Source organism: Pseudonaja textilis, chromosome 1, assembly GCF_049901715.1.
Source record: "Pseudonaja textilis isolate UNSWEBS1 chromosome 1, rPseTex1.2, whole genome shotgun sequence".
NCBI classification, from domain to species: domain Eukaryota; kingdom Metazoa; phylum Chordata; class Lepidosauria; order Squamata; family Elapidae; genus Pseudonaja; species Pseudonaja textilis.
In genome coordinates this window covers 234,420,964-234,437,248 of record NC_141990.1, presented here as the reverse complement: position 1 = coordinate 234,437,248, position 16,285 = coordinate 234,420,964, and the positions used below count along the sequence as shown (strand labels likewise).

The 16,285-nt window shown below is 39.8% G+C and overlaps 2 protein-coding genes across 5 annotated transcripts in view; both read left to right on the top strand.

Moving 5' to 3' along the window:
- The window catches only part of CTSD (cathepsin D), a 30,493-nt gene extending 28,137 nt beyond the window's left edge, over window positions 1–2,356 (top strand). Inside the window, exon 9 of the mRNA XM_026706588.2 lies at window positions 327–2,356. Within this exon, the coding sequence (XP_026562373.1) occupies window positions 327–497 (171 nt within the window). The 3' untranslated portion in view covers window positions 498–2,356. The remainder of the gene's footprint in view (window positions 1–326) is intronic.
- A 2,196-nt stretch (window positions 2,357–4,552) lies between these two features.
- The window catches only part of IFITM10 (interferon induced transmembrane protein 10), a 32,683-nt gene continuing 20,950 nt past the window's right edge, over window positions 4,553–16,285 (top strand). Inside the window, exons 1-2 of one of the 4 annotated variants that reach the window (XM_087920999.1) lie at window positions 4,553–4,881; window positions 6,460–6,892. In XM_087920999.1, the coding sequence (XP_087777125.1) occupies window positions 6,680–6,892 (213 nt within the window). In that variant the 5' untranslated portion in view covers window positions 4,553–4,881; window positions 6,460–6,679. Of the gene's footprint in view, window positions 4,882–5,135; window positions 5,504–5,797; window positions 6,893–16,285 lie in introns of those variants that run through there. The other 3 variants (XM_087921000.1, XM_087920998.1, XM_026706434.2) reach the window with 3 other exon arrangements.

Sequence of the window (16,285 nt, the reverse complement as noted above, 5' to 3'; positions counted from 1 at the left end):
TTCCCTTGAAAATGTTTCACTTTTCATCCAAGAAGCTTCTTCAGTTCTGAATTGAAGAAACTGCTTGGATAAGAAGCTAAACATTTTCAAAGAAAAAAAAACGAAAGTCCAGTTGCCTTTTGGAAAAAGCACTGTTGAAACAACCATGATTTGGATGATTGACAATCTCCATAGACATTAGGATAAATTGATTACTGTATATGTATGTTTGTATATGCTTTAAATTCAAATTGTTTAAATTTTACCATAGAATTAATTCTATACAAAACAATGTTATAAAACAAATTATCTTACTACTTGTTTTACTTTTTCCTCTCCTTCTGTAGGTGACTGTTAAAGAAGAAACTCTTTGTTTGAGTGGATTTTCAGGCTTGGATGTCCCACCACCTGGTGGGCCTCTTTGGATTCTTGGTGATGTTTTCATTGGACCCTATTACACAGTATTTGATCGAGATAATGACTCCGTTGGTTTTGCAAAGTGTACTGGCAATGTGTAAAAGCAATCAGTCATTGCCTTCCACAGTCTCAATACAAATGCACCCCCAAGCACATCATGGTTTGCTTTTATATTGTGACTGATGGCATTCAGAACAAAATCAGGAAAGTAGAAATGAGAGGAAATGTTTTTAAATTAAAAAAATACTGATCTTCCAATTTATTTGTCATCCTTCTGATAACATACCATATAAAGGCTCTAATAAAATTACAAATTTTGGTGAGTCCTAATATTGTATGTATCCTTCAGATTTTTGATTCTTTGAGGCATGATCCTTTCATATATTTTTGAGCATAAGTTGTCTTGTTAAGCAACTTTATTTTCTGCTCACACCCCCAAATAATATATGTTTTTGGATACAATTTCCTAGCAACTCTCCCATCATATATGTATATATGCATATATATATCATATATGTATGTACATATGTATGTATATTGCAGTTGATCATTGAAAAATTCTTCATAGTAGAGAAATCACCACTAAAATAGCATTTGATTCTCTATTTGCACTGTTGAATATAAAAATATATATATACCGGTTGCATCTCTGTCATCTATGAAGTGTGGAATGTGGCAGAGTGTTTTTGAATTAGCACATTTTATAAAACATGGTTATGATTAGTAATGAATACTTGGGAAATAGCCATTGTAATGGGGAAGGTAAAAGATAAAGTGAAAGTAAAGATAAATGTTAAATGGCCATTTAGCCTAAGTTTCCCCTACTCGGGTAGTATGTCCTGTTTGTGAATATTTTGCTCTTCAGTTTTCCAAACCTTTTGTAATTCCTAGTTTCTTTTTGAGATATGAGAACAGACTTTTCCCAAAAAGTATTTGTCATAAAAGTTTATGAGATATTTGGCTCAATTTATGAGACATTTTGACTCAAGTTAGTTTTGAAGAAGTTTTTATTCTTTATCTTTAATATGCAGTACAAGTTTTATTTAGAAAGCTTGACTCTACCATTGCATTCTGTTGTGAAGAAAAATATTGTAAGCAACTCAGAAAAATATGTTCAACTCTGAGGAATTTAATCTGGGGATTGAAATTCTGTGAATATCTCTATATATTCAATTTCTTTTTGCATAGATTTCTATATCAGGTGTTTCAGAAAAGGAGTAATTTCTGTGCTAGGTTTTGTTTTGAGTCTGACAAGTCATATGATCAACTATTGTAGAGTGAATGAGACTTGATAGATTACAGAGCTGGGTTGTTATTAATGCTAGGCTGTGAACAAAGAGATGTTAGTTCATTTGAAATATTTCATAATACTTGAGCCTAATCACAAGGCTATGAGAAGCCATGGATAATGGAACAAGAGGTTAAGATTAAAACAGGTTTGCTTCAGGTAAAACCAATAGCACCCTGATTTTGTATAAGGGTCTTAAAGAGTCTTAAAGATTTGTGAAATGTGGGATTGAATACACCTCCATAATAAAATATATCAGACAATCAAAACTGATCAGCACTGATTGATAGACTGGCAGTGTTACACATTGCAGCTTAATGTTGAATGTGTAAAAGTCTCTCCAGTGCCATTTCCAAAATTTGGATCATACTATTGATATTGGAAGTCTAAACCATTGTGTCAAGTAGGAGAAAGCTGTTGTATAGCAGAATCCCACATTCTTGAGAAGAATAAAGTCCACCACATTTTATTGGAAATAGTCTTAGTAAATTTGACATGCAGATCGCACTGCTGGATTAGTAGTTTGCTGTAATTCCCCTGGTGGCTTGGAGCATTCTCTTACTTGTTTTCTCTAATTTGTGAAATGCTATTATGTTCTTGCCTGTTCAAAAGATACAATCTGTTTCATAGCTGTTCTCTTCTCAACTAGTAATCAAATAAATTGAAAATAAAGTTTTCATTGCCATACATTATTGTTCTGACCCAAACCTTGTTCCAAGGAAACCAACACGAAACATAGGTAACAGAAAAACCTTTTAATGATTCTTTACTAATTCTGTTCCTTCACGGTTAAAAGGCTGTTTCAAATTAATTACCTCTGATAAGAACGAGCCTTGCCAAGGTGGTGCAAGGCTGCCAAGAATATTAGAAAAAGGGACTAAGAAAGATTTCAAACACAAAGAGTCTCCAAACACCAACCAAGATATTCTGAACATCCACAAGGCTTGAGTGCAAAAACTTCTTTGCTTCCTGCAAAGAACTCCAGTTTCTCAGCTGGCTTTTATCTCTTGAGGGAAGGGCCATTACCTTGCAGCCTTACTCCAGAATCGCCTGTGCTGCTGCAGCTGCTCTTTCCTTTGAGCAGCCCTGCGCACACACTCACTGGGCACAGGCTCCTCGGGAACCTCTTCAGCACTGCTGCCAGCCTCCACAATCTCCAAAGGCAGCATTCCACTTCCTGATGGTCCTGGCCCCATCCCTATATCACACGCAGGCCCCTCATCTGAGTCCTCACTCTCCGAGACCTCAGCCATCTGCACCTGCTGCCGGCGAACCACAACAACTATCATGTCATTCTTTTAAAAGTAGTCTGGAGAAACTTTAAAGGGAATACATGATTTGGTATGAACACACCTGATTCATATATCATACCAAATTATACTATGTATACAGTACTTGATTGTTGTTGTATCATGACACATGAACTCATTCCCAGAAAAAAATATTTTTGAAACAAAGATTTGTTTTATGAAACCTGCTTATTCTAACCTTGGATTATTGCAGTGAACTCAGAATTCTGATTTAATATTTTTGCTTAATCCGACTTTTTTTTAATACTCCGAGAAACAAAGGTCAAAAAAAGATGAATAGACTGAACAAGGTACAGTTATTTTGTTCATTACAGACAACCATGATTAGAGATTGTGCAGCTCAGTCCTAAACATAAACTTAATCTTAAAGCATTTTTAAATGAAAGTCCTACTAGTAAAAAGGTTAAATAGGTATTTTGTATGTGGAGAAATGAAAGAAGCAAAATTCATTTTTAACCAACTAAGGCATTTGCACAACATGAAACGTTTGATTACAATAAACTTGCATTAATGTTTTTGTGATTTAGTGTCCTGTGTGAACCCAACCAGTTTATGTGTAACCACAATCTGCAAGCGGGATTTAAGAAAATAAGCTTTTCTGCTTTGACTGCAGATTTTTCTTCCTATTCAGATCTATGAACCTCCCATTACATTCTATAAACACTATTTTGACCATTTCATTTCCTACTTAATTACAAAAATATCAAGTTGATGGCTTATTAAAATGCAGTATTGTACTTCTATTACAAATAACAATATGTTGAAACTGACATTACTCCTTTCCAATTGTTCAAATACAAAAAAAAAATTATGAATATTAGATGAAAAACTAATTGAACAGATTCAAAGTTACCTTTATAAGCAAGAACGTTTTTGTTTCTTCACTTGGTGAATATATTTTACTGTTTAAGAAACTATAAATTATTCGTGTTATTGTGATGAGCAAATAAAATGCAATTTAAATATGTCTAGAGATTATTCTACTTATGTATAATGGTAGCCACCTCCCTTATTTACTATGACATGGTATTGTTCCTACAAACTTTTGTAAAAGCAACAATCTAACAATTTAGGAACTAAAATAAGATTATGTCCTCTGGGAGGCCAGACTTAAGATATTATAGGAAGAGCTCTTTGATTTTGTTATAGATACCTTTTCATATGCCAACTAGAGACTCCCCTTGCTATAATACTACACATCTGCTGAAATCATCCACGGGGGGCCCTATCACTTACTTTCCTAGTTCCCGTTGACCGGAGCACTTTTTGCTGTGTTTCATTATTTATCAACAGAGTGGAGTGCAGCGGCAGCCTGTTGAATCCAATGTAGCTTTATTAGAGAACTCGTCGAGGTCACAACAACTTTGCATACCTTAAGCTTTCAAGTTCTTCAGAACTTTTTTGCAAGCAAGGCAATAAAGAAGACAACCGCCTCCAATAAAAGTGTAAACAGTGGAGAGGAGAGCTTGTTGATATTGGAGCCATGGCTGTATATGCGTGCGCGCTGACACAGCCTGGAACCAATATTGATCCGATTCCTATCCGCGCTCCCTGACCGGAGCATGACGAGCGCTTCTTTCCCTTCGGCGTCCTGTTGTTCTCTCCCAGCCTCACTTCGAGTTTCTTACACACGCGCACGCACGCACACACACACACACACACCCCAACCCCTCACTAAAGAATCACTAAAGAGGCCGCGAATGACGATCGGGAGCGGCTAATCTTTTTTCAGTGTTACTAAGCCACGCGTGGCGTATGCGATGGTTCAAGGGCAAGCCTCAGGATGACCCCATCGCCTTTCCTCAGCTTTTCAAAGCCCTGTCAAAATCGACGCCAAAAAGCCCGGTCACGGAGATGGCAGGTGCGGGAAGGTTGTGTTTCCAGCAGGTAAGATGGGGGGGAGGACTTGACAACTGTGGAATCCCACCCCCCCCAAAAAAAAGCTTTTGTGTGTGTGTGAGAGAGAGAGAGAGAAAGAGAGCACGCGCGTATTGCGCGCTAGGAGCCGAGCGCGAGAGCAGCGGGAGAAAAAGACCGCGCACTCGTGGAAATAGCGGGCTTGGCGAGGCGAAAAAGGAAAACGAGAGTGCCCGCAGGGTCTTTGGGGACGGGTGCGCGCACGCCTTGCCCGGCTTGGGCTGAGGCCGAGCGGGACCGTTTGACCTCTTTCCCCGCCCGCCCCCCCTTTCCCTCCCTCAGCGCCTCCGCGAACTCCAGTTGCTAAAGAAGAGGCCGCGGCAGTGTTGAGCTGGAGATGCAGCACAACTGCCCGCCTCCCTCCCTCGCCTTGCTCTACGGAGGGACGGGCTCCGGCGCCGGTGGATCTACGGGCAGGCTTCGTTTCGTAATTGCAAAGCCGGTGGGAAAGGGAGAGGAGCCGGCGAGAGAAGGCGCGCTTTTTTCACACCCCCTCCCCCGGGGGCTTTTTTTTTTTCCTTCTTCCTCCTCTTCCTCCTTTCTCCCTCGCCACCCCCGACCGCGCGACGCCGCCGTCCAAAACTGCTGACAGGTGAAGAGAGGGGAGGAAGGGAAAGTCCAGGAGAAATTTTGTAGCCCGAGATGAAACGCTCAGCAAAATGGGCAGAGACCGAGCGGTGGCAAGCCTAGGAGGCCGGGCTTTTCTGTCGCAGCTTGTGCAGTCGGTTCCAGGAACAGCCTGGCTTTTTCATCGCCTCATCCAAGCCGGGGCTGCTTTGATGCCAACATGGGACAGGAGAGCCCCGCGGAAGAGATGGGCAAAGAGTGGATGAGAAGGGTTGGAGGGAGAGATATGCGGGGTGTGTGTGTGTGTGTGTGGAGGGGGAGAATGAGGACTAGAGTCTCGTGGCAGGGAGAGAGTCCTTTTCACCCCGAGTCCACGCTCCCTCCTCTTTGGAAGTCTTCTCCCCCGTTTGCCCGGTTTCTCGATGGGGAGGAGGACGAATCAAAAACCCTCGGGAATATTTACACCGAGTGACCGAGGAGAGAATTGCTGTTGTTTTTGTCCGACCCGACTGCAAAGGACTTTAGCGGGGGTGGGGATGAAACCAAGCCGAGGGGGAAGAGAAAGAGAGGTCTGGGGGAAGGCATGTGATGATGTGTCAAGCTCCTTGCTTTTCCCGGGGAATTAATGAACTCCGAGGCTGTTTTGTGTGGGAAGCAGGGGAGGGCAAAGCCAAGCCTACTGCGGAGCTGGGACACCCAGCTGCAGGGAATCCAGGAACTTACACTGCTGCATACATTAAGGACTGCTCTGTCTGCTAGAGAATACTCCCTTTGTGGTACATGTGTTTAAACAGGCTCCTCTCTTGTCTCTTTTCTCCTTGCCTTGCCTGGAAATCCCTCTTTTTCTCTCCCTTCTTCCTCTTGTCTTTCCCACTACTTCTTTTCTATTTCTGATTTCCCGCATCCCGGTGTTTTGTTTTTATCACTCACATCTTTGGTCTTCCTGACCCTCCCCACTTCCTCCATCACTATCTTTCTCAGGGGGACATACTTTCCTTGGATATAGTTGTGTCAACTGGGGGTCGCCATCACGGAGAGGCCACAGGAACCCCCCTTGGGCCCTCCATGTCCCCTTGACGGGGCTTTCTGGACTCGAAGACCCCCTCATGTACCCCAGCAGGGGTGCTTCGCCTGCATCTCCAAGACGCCCCCCATACAGCAAGGGTCCCCTGTGCTGTCTCCTTCTTCTGCTGTGTGCCTAATGGAGAACAAGACCTGCAAAGGGGACAGCCTGAGACCACCGGTGCAATGCAAACACTCAGTGGAGAAGAAAACGATGACTAATCCCACTGCTGTAATTGAAATCTACCCAGACACCACTGAAGTGAATGATTATTATCTCTGGTCCATTTTCAACTTTGTATACCTCAATTTCTGCTGTTTGGGCTTCATTGCCTTGGCATATTCTCTGAAAGTAAGTATGAATCTCAGTCCTGCATGATTAAACTTGCTGGGTTCAGGCCCAGAGTTGGAGTTAAGTCTCTGTTCATTTAACAAGACCCAACTAATTGTTGCTAATTTACTCCAGTTGGGAAATGAGAACTGATCCTTCTTCCAAGAAGGAAGAAGTATATTGTATCTTAAGATGGACATTCTCTAATAGGAAAAATTTATTTGTGAATTCAGGTCTGTGATACAAAAATACTATGAAAAGGAGTGTTGCCAGTTGTTGATTTGGGGTGGGGTGGGGAGATATTCTGGAGGCATCCTCCTAGATGATGACATACCCTCTAGATGGCTACAATAAGAAATTAAATCGTTCATTGCAATTTAATTACTTCTTTCCGTTTCATGACAAACCAGGAAGATGAATTAATTTTATAACATAGGTTGTAATGATAACAAGTTGGGTGGGTAGGATTTAAGAATATATCTCCTAGTGGGATACAGTTTCTTCATGCCATTTTCATCATGACCAGAAGCCCTTTTTAATATCCAAATAGCAATCCTTTCATCAGTTTTCATACTTCATTTATCTTTGTATTAAACATGAAGAATAGATCAATATTTTCATAACAAAACTATAGCTTTCAAGAGAAACCCGATTAGCAGAGAAATTTTGCGTTAGGGCTATGGATTCTCATTAACTCTCCTTGTTTATGAAGTATTGGAGAAGTTGCTTCATATAATTAGACAATGCCTCATCTAATAATGGATCTATCTTAACTGGTGGCAGCCTGCCTAGGACATCTTTCAAGAATTCAGGAACCGAACATAGATCTATCTTGCTTGTAAAACATTTCATTCTCTGCCGCTACGACTCTTCAGTCTTTCCAAACTTTCACTGCCTATGTATTCTCTTCTTAAAAGGCAGGAATATTGCAGGTTTTATACATTTTTTTTCTGGTCATCAAATCTATCATTTTGATTTTGGTCATCGAATCAGATATTTTGTATTTGATGTTCTAATGGGAAAAGGAGCTTAAGATTAAGGTTGCCACTTTGTGTTTAGAAACATCTGGAATACTGTTAGATGGCAGCAGACAAATTCAGAAAAACTCCAGCCCATCGGCATTGTCTAGCAGTCATCCAGTGTTCTGCAATACAGATCTGATAATCCTCCACCTACATAATCAATCATAAACCCAGGGCATTGGATCCTGACGTTTAGGAAGAAACCTTTTTGTTTCTACAATTTGATGGAAAGGATCCTTTGAGGGGAAAAAGAGCAGCTGTAAATCATGAGCAAAGATTTGTACTTGTCAGCTTCTAATCCAAGCTTTTGGAGGACTTCTAAGCCTCTTGTAAGACCATGCTGCTCCCTCCAAAGACTACCTTCTTCCTTGGGAAAACAAGAATAGGAAAGGACTAAAGACACAGCTGCTACTCATACCACCCAGGCACAGAAGAATCGGGCAACATTCCCCTGGGACTCATAAACGGCAAGGTCAGAAACTGAGACCTTCTAGCAGAACTACCTAGAATAATGGAAACTATTGGAGAGGGAGGAGGTATGGATATGACACGTATTATAGAAAAATAGATCTGGAACAATTTTGTTTAAAAATGGAAAATCAACAGCATGCACTTAGGCAGTTCATTTAAAGAGAACCTGCAGACTGTTACATAGTTATGAAAACTCTGGCTTATTTGGCCATTACAAAATTAGAGATGGTTTCATTAAGAGCAGGTGATCTGGCCACAGAGCTTCTCTATCTTGTGTCATATTTTTTAATGTAATATAACCCTCTAAACACAGCAAAGCTGCCGTAATTATTTCTCATAACTGCAGGAGGAATATGAGACAGCTGGATTCTAGGAATTTCACTGCTGAGTGCAGCCAAAAAGCAAATTGTGATCATCTGTCAGTGATCACAGAATGATAGTTCTCTCCCCTCCACATTCTCCCCGCCTCCCTTTTTGCTCCTTTTTAATAAACTGGAATAAGGAGTTGAAAATGGCCTTAGAGAGGAATATATATATAATGTGTTTCACAGGCAGCATGTATACTATTTTGGTGAAACCCAGGATTTATTTATTTCATCCCAGAAATGGATCAATTAATTGCCTGTGTCCAGCAACTGTAAATTGTGCAAGAGGGCAGTGGGATCATTTCCAAGCTAGCACTCTGTCTCTTTAGCAGTACAAGCTGGTTACCTCAAACTTGACTTAGACTAATGGGTTCCTATGTTCCTCAATTTATTTATTTATTTATTTTTGCTGGGGTGGGATAGAGAGAAGGAAGCCCAATGATTGGCCTACATTCCTCAGTTGCATTATGTGTGATCAGTCTGCTTTATTGTAGTCTCTTGAAAAGAGATTTCAGGAGGTTGAGTGTGTTTAATGTGCTGAGCCAACAGCTGTAGTATACAAGCTTAGCATTATTTTGCAGGTAACCCCAAGATACACGAATTACAATCGGCATCTTTTGAAAACTGGCTTTGCATTCAGTTTTAAGACTTGTCTGGCCTTTGAAAAATGCAGGAAAGTCATTTTGATCATAAGGCCCCTTGCTCCCAGTGTAATATTGCAGCTCCTGTTTTTGTACTATTGCATGCCCTAACTCATGTTCCTTGTGTGACTGTGGCAGCCCTCTGTGAATAAATGGATCAATGCAATGCTCTTCTTATAGCAATAGAGAACAGTTACAAATAGTCTGTTGCATCGAATTTGCACCTGTGAGCATTGAGGACAAAGTGTTGAATTTCCATACAAATGCATTTTCTAGGCCATGCACGGTCCTGGCTATTAAGTTATCGCTCTTGGTCACATAACTCACCATGGTTCCAGGTCATGTTTTCTTATCAAACTAATTCAGGTTACATTCCTGTGTTTCATGCTGGACATTCCTGTGTTTCATGCTGGACATTTCTTCAGTCCTCACTAGTTTTGTGCCCGTGTACCTGCCTTGGTTTCAGAGTGTTGGAGAACATATTAGGGTCTTAGTTGAGCCAAGTTCAGTCTCAGAGCAAAGAGATCTCAGATTAATGGCTGCATTTGAAATTGAAATGTAGCAAACAAAATTCTGCTGTAATATCTAAGGGTATGCAAGTAATTATCGTGGGTCAGTTACAAGTGCATACAGGTTGACCGTGGGTTAAGAATGAGTTCTCTTCCCTAAATCTTGTAACTCAAATTTGTACTTAAATTAGAATTCATAAATGGGTTGTCTATTAATAAAAATGGCAGATGGCATTCTCCTTTCTTGAGCTAACAAAGTGCTGAAGCTGCATGTTTTTAATATAACGGTATGTTTTCAGCAGTTCCTACAAGCTTTGCAGGACTTCAGTGCTTCATCAACTTGAGGAAGGAGAATGCTGTCCACCATATTTTTGTAATAGGCAGCCTGTCATATCTAGGGGTTGTGCTTAAGTCAAATGTTCGTAACTTAGGGCTGCCTATATATTATTCATTTTTACCGCTTTCTAAAGCCCTGGACAGACACAGCCCTAGGCACCTAACATAGGCAGAGTTTGCACCTGAGGTTTAGGCCCTATCGTTCTTGCCTCACAGGTAGTAAATGTTCTTCTCATGGCATATCCAATTATTTTTTTATTCTCCTGTTTCTAAGCCAGCTTATTAGTTGAAGGAAAAAAGGGGGCAATAAGGGACTGCGCAACATTTGAAGCAAATTCAGATGTAAAATACTCTGCATTTATAATATTTTCCATGCAAAACTTAAAATTTTAAAACGAAGGATGGGAGCAGAATCTTTATTAAGTATATAAGAGTACACCGCAACAGGGAACTGTGTTTAAAGGGTGTTGGATAAATTTCTCTTTCTCCACCCACATCAAGTTTATTTCTTTTTTTTCCCAAGTATATCAAGAATCTGGATAGCTTGAAAATTTAAATAGGCATGGATCTGGTTCATAGATGGATGGGTGACTATTAGAAACACCCTGAAAAGTGTAGACCAGAATAGAAAATTGCAAAAGAAAGCAAACAACGTCTGTACCATTACTAGGAAAACAATATGGATATATCCATGTGATCAACAGCTCATCCCCAGGACATTGCGGTAGACAGGAGGGAAGTTAATTGATAGTTCCTCTTTGTGACCTTTGCCAAGGCTATGCAACATACTGTATTGGTGGCTGTTTCTAATATCTTTGATATTAGATTAAATCTGAAGGCCTTCTCTGGTAAAAGTGAAGATTTAAAGTCTGACAAATGTCTCCACCCAAAGGGTTTGTAAGAACATTGAGTGAAAATAGTTTCATTCACATTACAATACTGTTAGCAAAGGGACAGTGAGAATAAGAAGAACTATTCCATTTGTGTTCAGTGTCTTTATAGAAGTTGGCTTTATTTTGAGTTGGCTAGGTTATTCAGTCACATAATTTTTGAATAACCTAGACTGATGGAAAAACAAGATTATATTTTGCTATAATCTAAAGCTTATCAGCATAGATACTTGAACAATGATTATACCCCACAAGGAGGGTTAGATCAAAACAACAACAACAACCTAAGCAAAAGAAGATAATTCAATACTTATTGGTAGATTTCTGGGGATTTGCAGTAGTTCAGTATTATTTGGCTTCCTATTATTTAACAACAGTACTAATCTCTCTTGTCCCAAAATATATGACTAAAACAAAGACGCCAAAGAGGAGGGCAACAAGAAATGTATTTGGTTTTTGCAGGCTTTTGAGTTCCATTCAATTACATCAAAACAAATTTGCAGGTGCTGAATGTCTTAATTCTGATTATATTACTATTGCATCAGGCTTTCAATGATAAAGTTCTGGAAAATGGCAAATAGATTCCATAAGCCTTAAATGTGTTCGTTCATGTTCCAAAATATGATCAAAATATTCTAGTTTGATTTATTTTTTGTGTATTCATTGTCATTTGTTTTCAAGGCATAGAGTATGTATAATCCTGTCCTTCACACAGTATATCTTAATTCTTCATTATCTTTCAATGGATAAGCAAATGAATACTAACAATTTAGTGCCAGCATGACTGCTACTAAGAACAGGACCAATATCCCTTTTATATTTGGTTACATTTTCTCAAGTGCAGCATCTGCTGCATGAAGAAAGGTGAAATGATGTGGCGAAGGTGAGGTTAATTCTGCTGTTTCCCTAATCCCTTTCCAATTTATAGATAAAAACGCTGCCACTTATTTTCATCCAGAAGTAGCTATTTTGGGGAGGGAGGGAATCCTGCCCCTCATTGAAAAGAAGGATGAAAATGGGATTTCAGGTGGATTTCTTTTGTAAGAAGAGTAGAAGATGCTGTACCCTGCCCTCAGTTGCTATTTAAAAAAAAAATAGCAGCAGCATCTTGATCAATACTCTGAATTGGGTCTGAACTGGCACTGTTGATTTCCTACAAGGCAAAACACAGGCAAGTAGAAGTTAATAATGCAGAATGTACCAGTGCTGTTCATCAGAGAACGCTGTTCCCAGTCACATATCCACCATTACAGGTTCTACCAAGACTCAACAGAGAACCCTTAATGGAGGATCCTGTCAGACTGGAACTGATTCTACCATGAATGGTATTCTACCAGAAATGTAACAACAGGGAGACATGGAATATTTGACAGTGCAAAATAGAAAATCTGAGTTTTTAAAATAAATAAATAAATCCTGTTGTGAGGAGGAGTTTGCTAAAAATGTAGCAAATAGAAAAACAAATGTTTACATTTGAGGAGACCGAATGTTAATGTGTTATGATGGAGGGGAGGAAGTATCTGAGAGTCATCATATGTTCTGTCTCACCTGTGACCACGAGGTGAGAGTCCAAGTTTTCAAAGGAATATAAATAAACAGACAGGACCAGGAACGACAGAGTTAAATTCCTTTGATTGGAGGAATCCTTGGCAGTCTTCCAAAAGCTGCCTGCCAAGTCCGATAACAAACAAGACCATAAATCAAGAAGCAAATGCCACACGGAGAATTTGTCCAAGCTGCTATCACGAATAAACAAATTGTCCCGAATGAGTATTCCGAGCTAACATGCCCTCTTTTATTTCCTGAGGGGCGTATCAGTCCCTCAAGTCAGTTCCTGATTTGACCTTTCCTTTTACGCTGCATTTGCCACTTCTGCCTGCGTCTTTTCCTTGCATCAAACCAGCATTCTTCGCTTGATCCTCAGCCAAGGACTCCGGCACGCTCTCCTGATTATCTGCCGACACCTGAGGCACAACCAGGGAGGAAGGTCCCGGGGAGGGAGATCATTCCGAATCCTCCAGCAACGCAGGCTCAAACCTCAGAGCCAAGCCCTCCTCTTCCTCCTGGCTCAAATCTGTGTCTTCCAGCAAGGCAGGCTCAAATCTCGAAGCCAAATCCCTCTCTCCCTCATTACTTAAATCTGTATCTTCTAACAAGGCAGGTTCAGACCTCCGAGTCACAACAATCATATATGTTCTGCAAGCTTTTTTTCCCCCTAAGCCTACAGGTGGCTGTTAATAAAATCTAGTCCTTTTATAGCAGAGAAAAGGAATTTTGTAGAAACTGAGGTATTCTGAAACTCCTCAGGGATTAGCAATGAAGCTCTAGGGCTGAAGAATTCTGCTATAAATTAAATCCTGGTCTAAACATTACTATTTTTCATCTGTTTTTGGGACACATCTTCTGTGTTCAAAGCATGCACAAACAGGGCCAGACATGACCTTCTGGCACACTAGCCAAAGTCATATTTTGGCACCACTATGGTTTGGTTCATCTTCCTTTTTTTTTTTTTTAAGGAATTTCAAAGAGGTGCCAACTTGTATCTTCTATCTTTTTTGTCATTGAGTTTTTGAGCATTATACTTACAATTTTCAATCCTGGACAAAAGTTATCTTTCTCAGAAATTTTCAACTTTTATAGTATGAATCACAGTAAATTTTAATTCTATCAGCGCCCAAACGTTGTTATATGTCACATCCAACTTTACAGGTGGACATTTTTGAAAAGCATAAAAAGAAAAAGTCCTAAAGGGATGATGAAAAATTATAAGATTTTATACTCATACTGTGTATTTTGGAAGTCTTTTCAACTTTGGCATCCCCTAAAATTTGATGCCCTAGGCAACTGTCTGGTTGTCTAAGTCTAGTATCAAGTCTGGACATAAATACTTTTTGGGAGCAGGAGGGTTGGGGAGCCGTTTAGTTTTAATGAAAGCATAGCATTAATACTGCTTAAACCATTTACAAGTGAAACTGAAAGAAAGCTTTACCCATGCATAATCAGAAAGGAATTGGAAAACGGACTAACTATAGATGGCGAATTTGGATATATGTAGAAGAAGCCCCAAAGAAGTTATCCAAAACTCAAAAATGGATGCAAACTTCAAATGGAACTTTGAAAAAGAAAGGAAAAAAAAGGAAAAGGTAGTTGTAATCTTTTTCATCCTGATAAAAGCAATTATGAACATAAAGAAAACTTAGAACAAAAAACTTATTTTTAAGAAAAAAAACCAAAAACATTACATTTTGAGGCAGAGAAACGAAGTAGTTTTTGACTCCAATTTTGGTAAAGTTAGAAAGGTTGAAGAAGGTACCTTGCCATTTTGATTTAGTTAAAGGTAATTCAGTTGTTAAACCTATTGGGAAAATAGTGACCAAAACTTTTGCCATCATAACAGCCCTGAAAAATATTGATTCAAGTTGACAAAGATAAATGGGTCATTAAGTCAGGTCCACGAAGTAGAGGAACATAGCTATTTGCATTTAAACACAATATAAGAAATGTTAGCAAGGACATGTGCTAGACTAGACAACTTTTGCATCTTTATAGCTGTCACTGTGATGGATTGTTAAGATCCATATTATGACATTCTACATGGCATAAAGTTGGAAGATTTTTTTTATCAGTAATTTCTGCAAAAAGCCTTTAGGGCTCTTCTGTCATCAGGCTCTGATTTTATAGGAGAGGAAAGGCTGGGGAGAAAGGGGAAAATGCAAACATATCTTCAAAAATACAAAAAGAAACTGCATGACTAAGGTTGAAGGCATAAAAATCTTCAAGACAGAAAGGAGCATAGGAAATAGAATCACACAACAAGTATTCTATAGGAGGTGATAGTATCAGTTTGTGGAAAAAATGCATTTTTTTTTTCAAAATACTTGAGGTTATGCAGACAAAATTGCAAAAAGTGATGCTATCTCTCAGCATTACCTTCATTTAAATATATTGGTTAACAGATAACAGATAATCAGAGTTGGAAGGGACCTTGTAGGTCATCTAGCCCAACCCCCCGCCCAAGCAGGAGACCCTACACCATTTCTAACAAATGGCAGTCCAATCTCTTCTTGAAAGTCTCAACTGATGGCGCTCCCACAACTTCCGAGGGCAAGCTGTTCCATTGGTTGATTGTTCTCACTGTCAGAAAGTTTCTCCTTATTTCCAGGTTAAATCTCTCCTTGTTCAGTTTCCATCCATTATTCCTTGTCTGGCCTACAGGTGCTTCAGAAAATAGCTTGACCCCTTCCGCTCTGTGGCAGCCCCTCAAATACTGGAAGACTACTATCATGTCTCCCCGGTCCTTCGCTTTACTAGACTAGCCAAGCCCAGTTCCTGCAACCGTTTGTTGTATGTTTTAGCCTCCAGTCCCCTAATCATCCTGGTTGCTCTTCTCTGTACTTTTTCTAGAGTCTCAACATCTTTTTTATAATGGGGTGAACAAAACTGGATGCAGTACTCTATGGACTTACTAAGGGTTTATAGAGTGGTATTAGTACTTCCCTTGATCTTGATTGTATCCCTCTGTTAATACAATTTAGGATTGCATTAGCTTTTTTGGCTGCTGCTGCACACTGCTGGCTCATATTTAGCTGGTTGTCCACTAAGACTCCACAATCCCTCTCACAATTACTGCTATTGAGCCTGGTTTCACCCAGTCTGTATGTGTACTTTTGGTTTTTCTTGCCTAAGTGTAGGACTTTACTTTTCTCTACATTGAATTTCATTTTGTTAGATATGGCCCAGTGTTCTAGTCTGTCAAGATCCATCTGGATCTTGAGCCTATCTTCTTGGGTGTTAGCTATTCCTGCCAGCTTAGTATCATCTGCAAATTTGGTAAGTTCCTCTTCTATTCCCTCATCTAAGTCATTAATGAAGATATTGAAGAGTACTGGGCCTAAGACAGAACCTTGTGGCACCCCACTGCTTACTTCCCTCCTTGTAGACTTCGACCCATTAAGGACTACTCGTTGAGTACAGTTTGCCAGCCACTTGCGAGTCCATCTAGTGGTGGTGCTATCTGTTCTACTTTTTTCTAGCTTACTAAGAAGTAGGTTGTGGTCTACTTTATTCAATGCCTTGCTGAAATCAAAATGTATTATGTCCACAGTATTTTGCTGGTCTATTAATTTCATCACTGTGTTGAAGAATGAAATAAGATTGGTTTGGTATGATCTGCTTTTTAC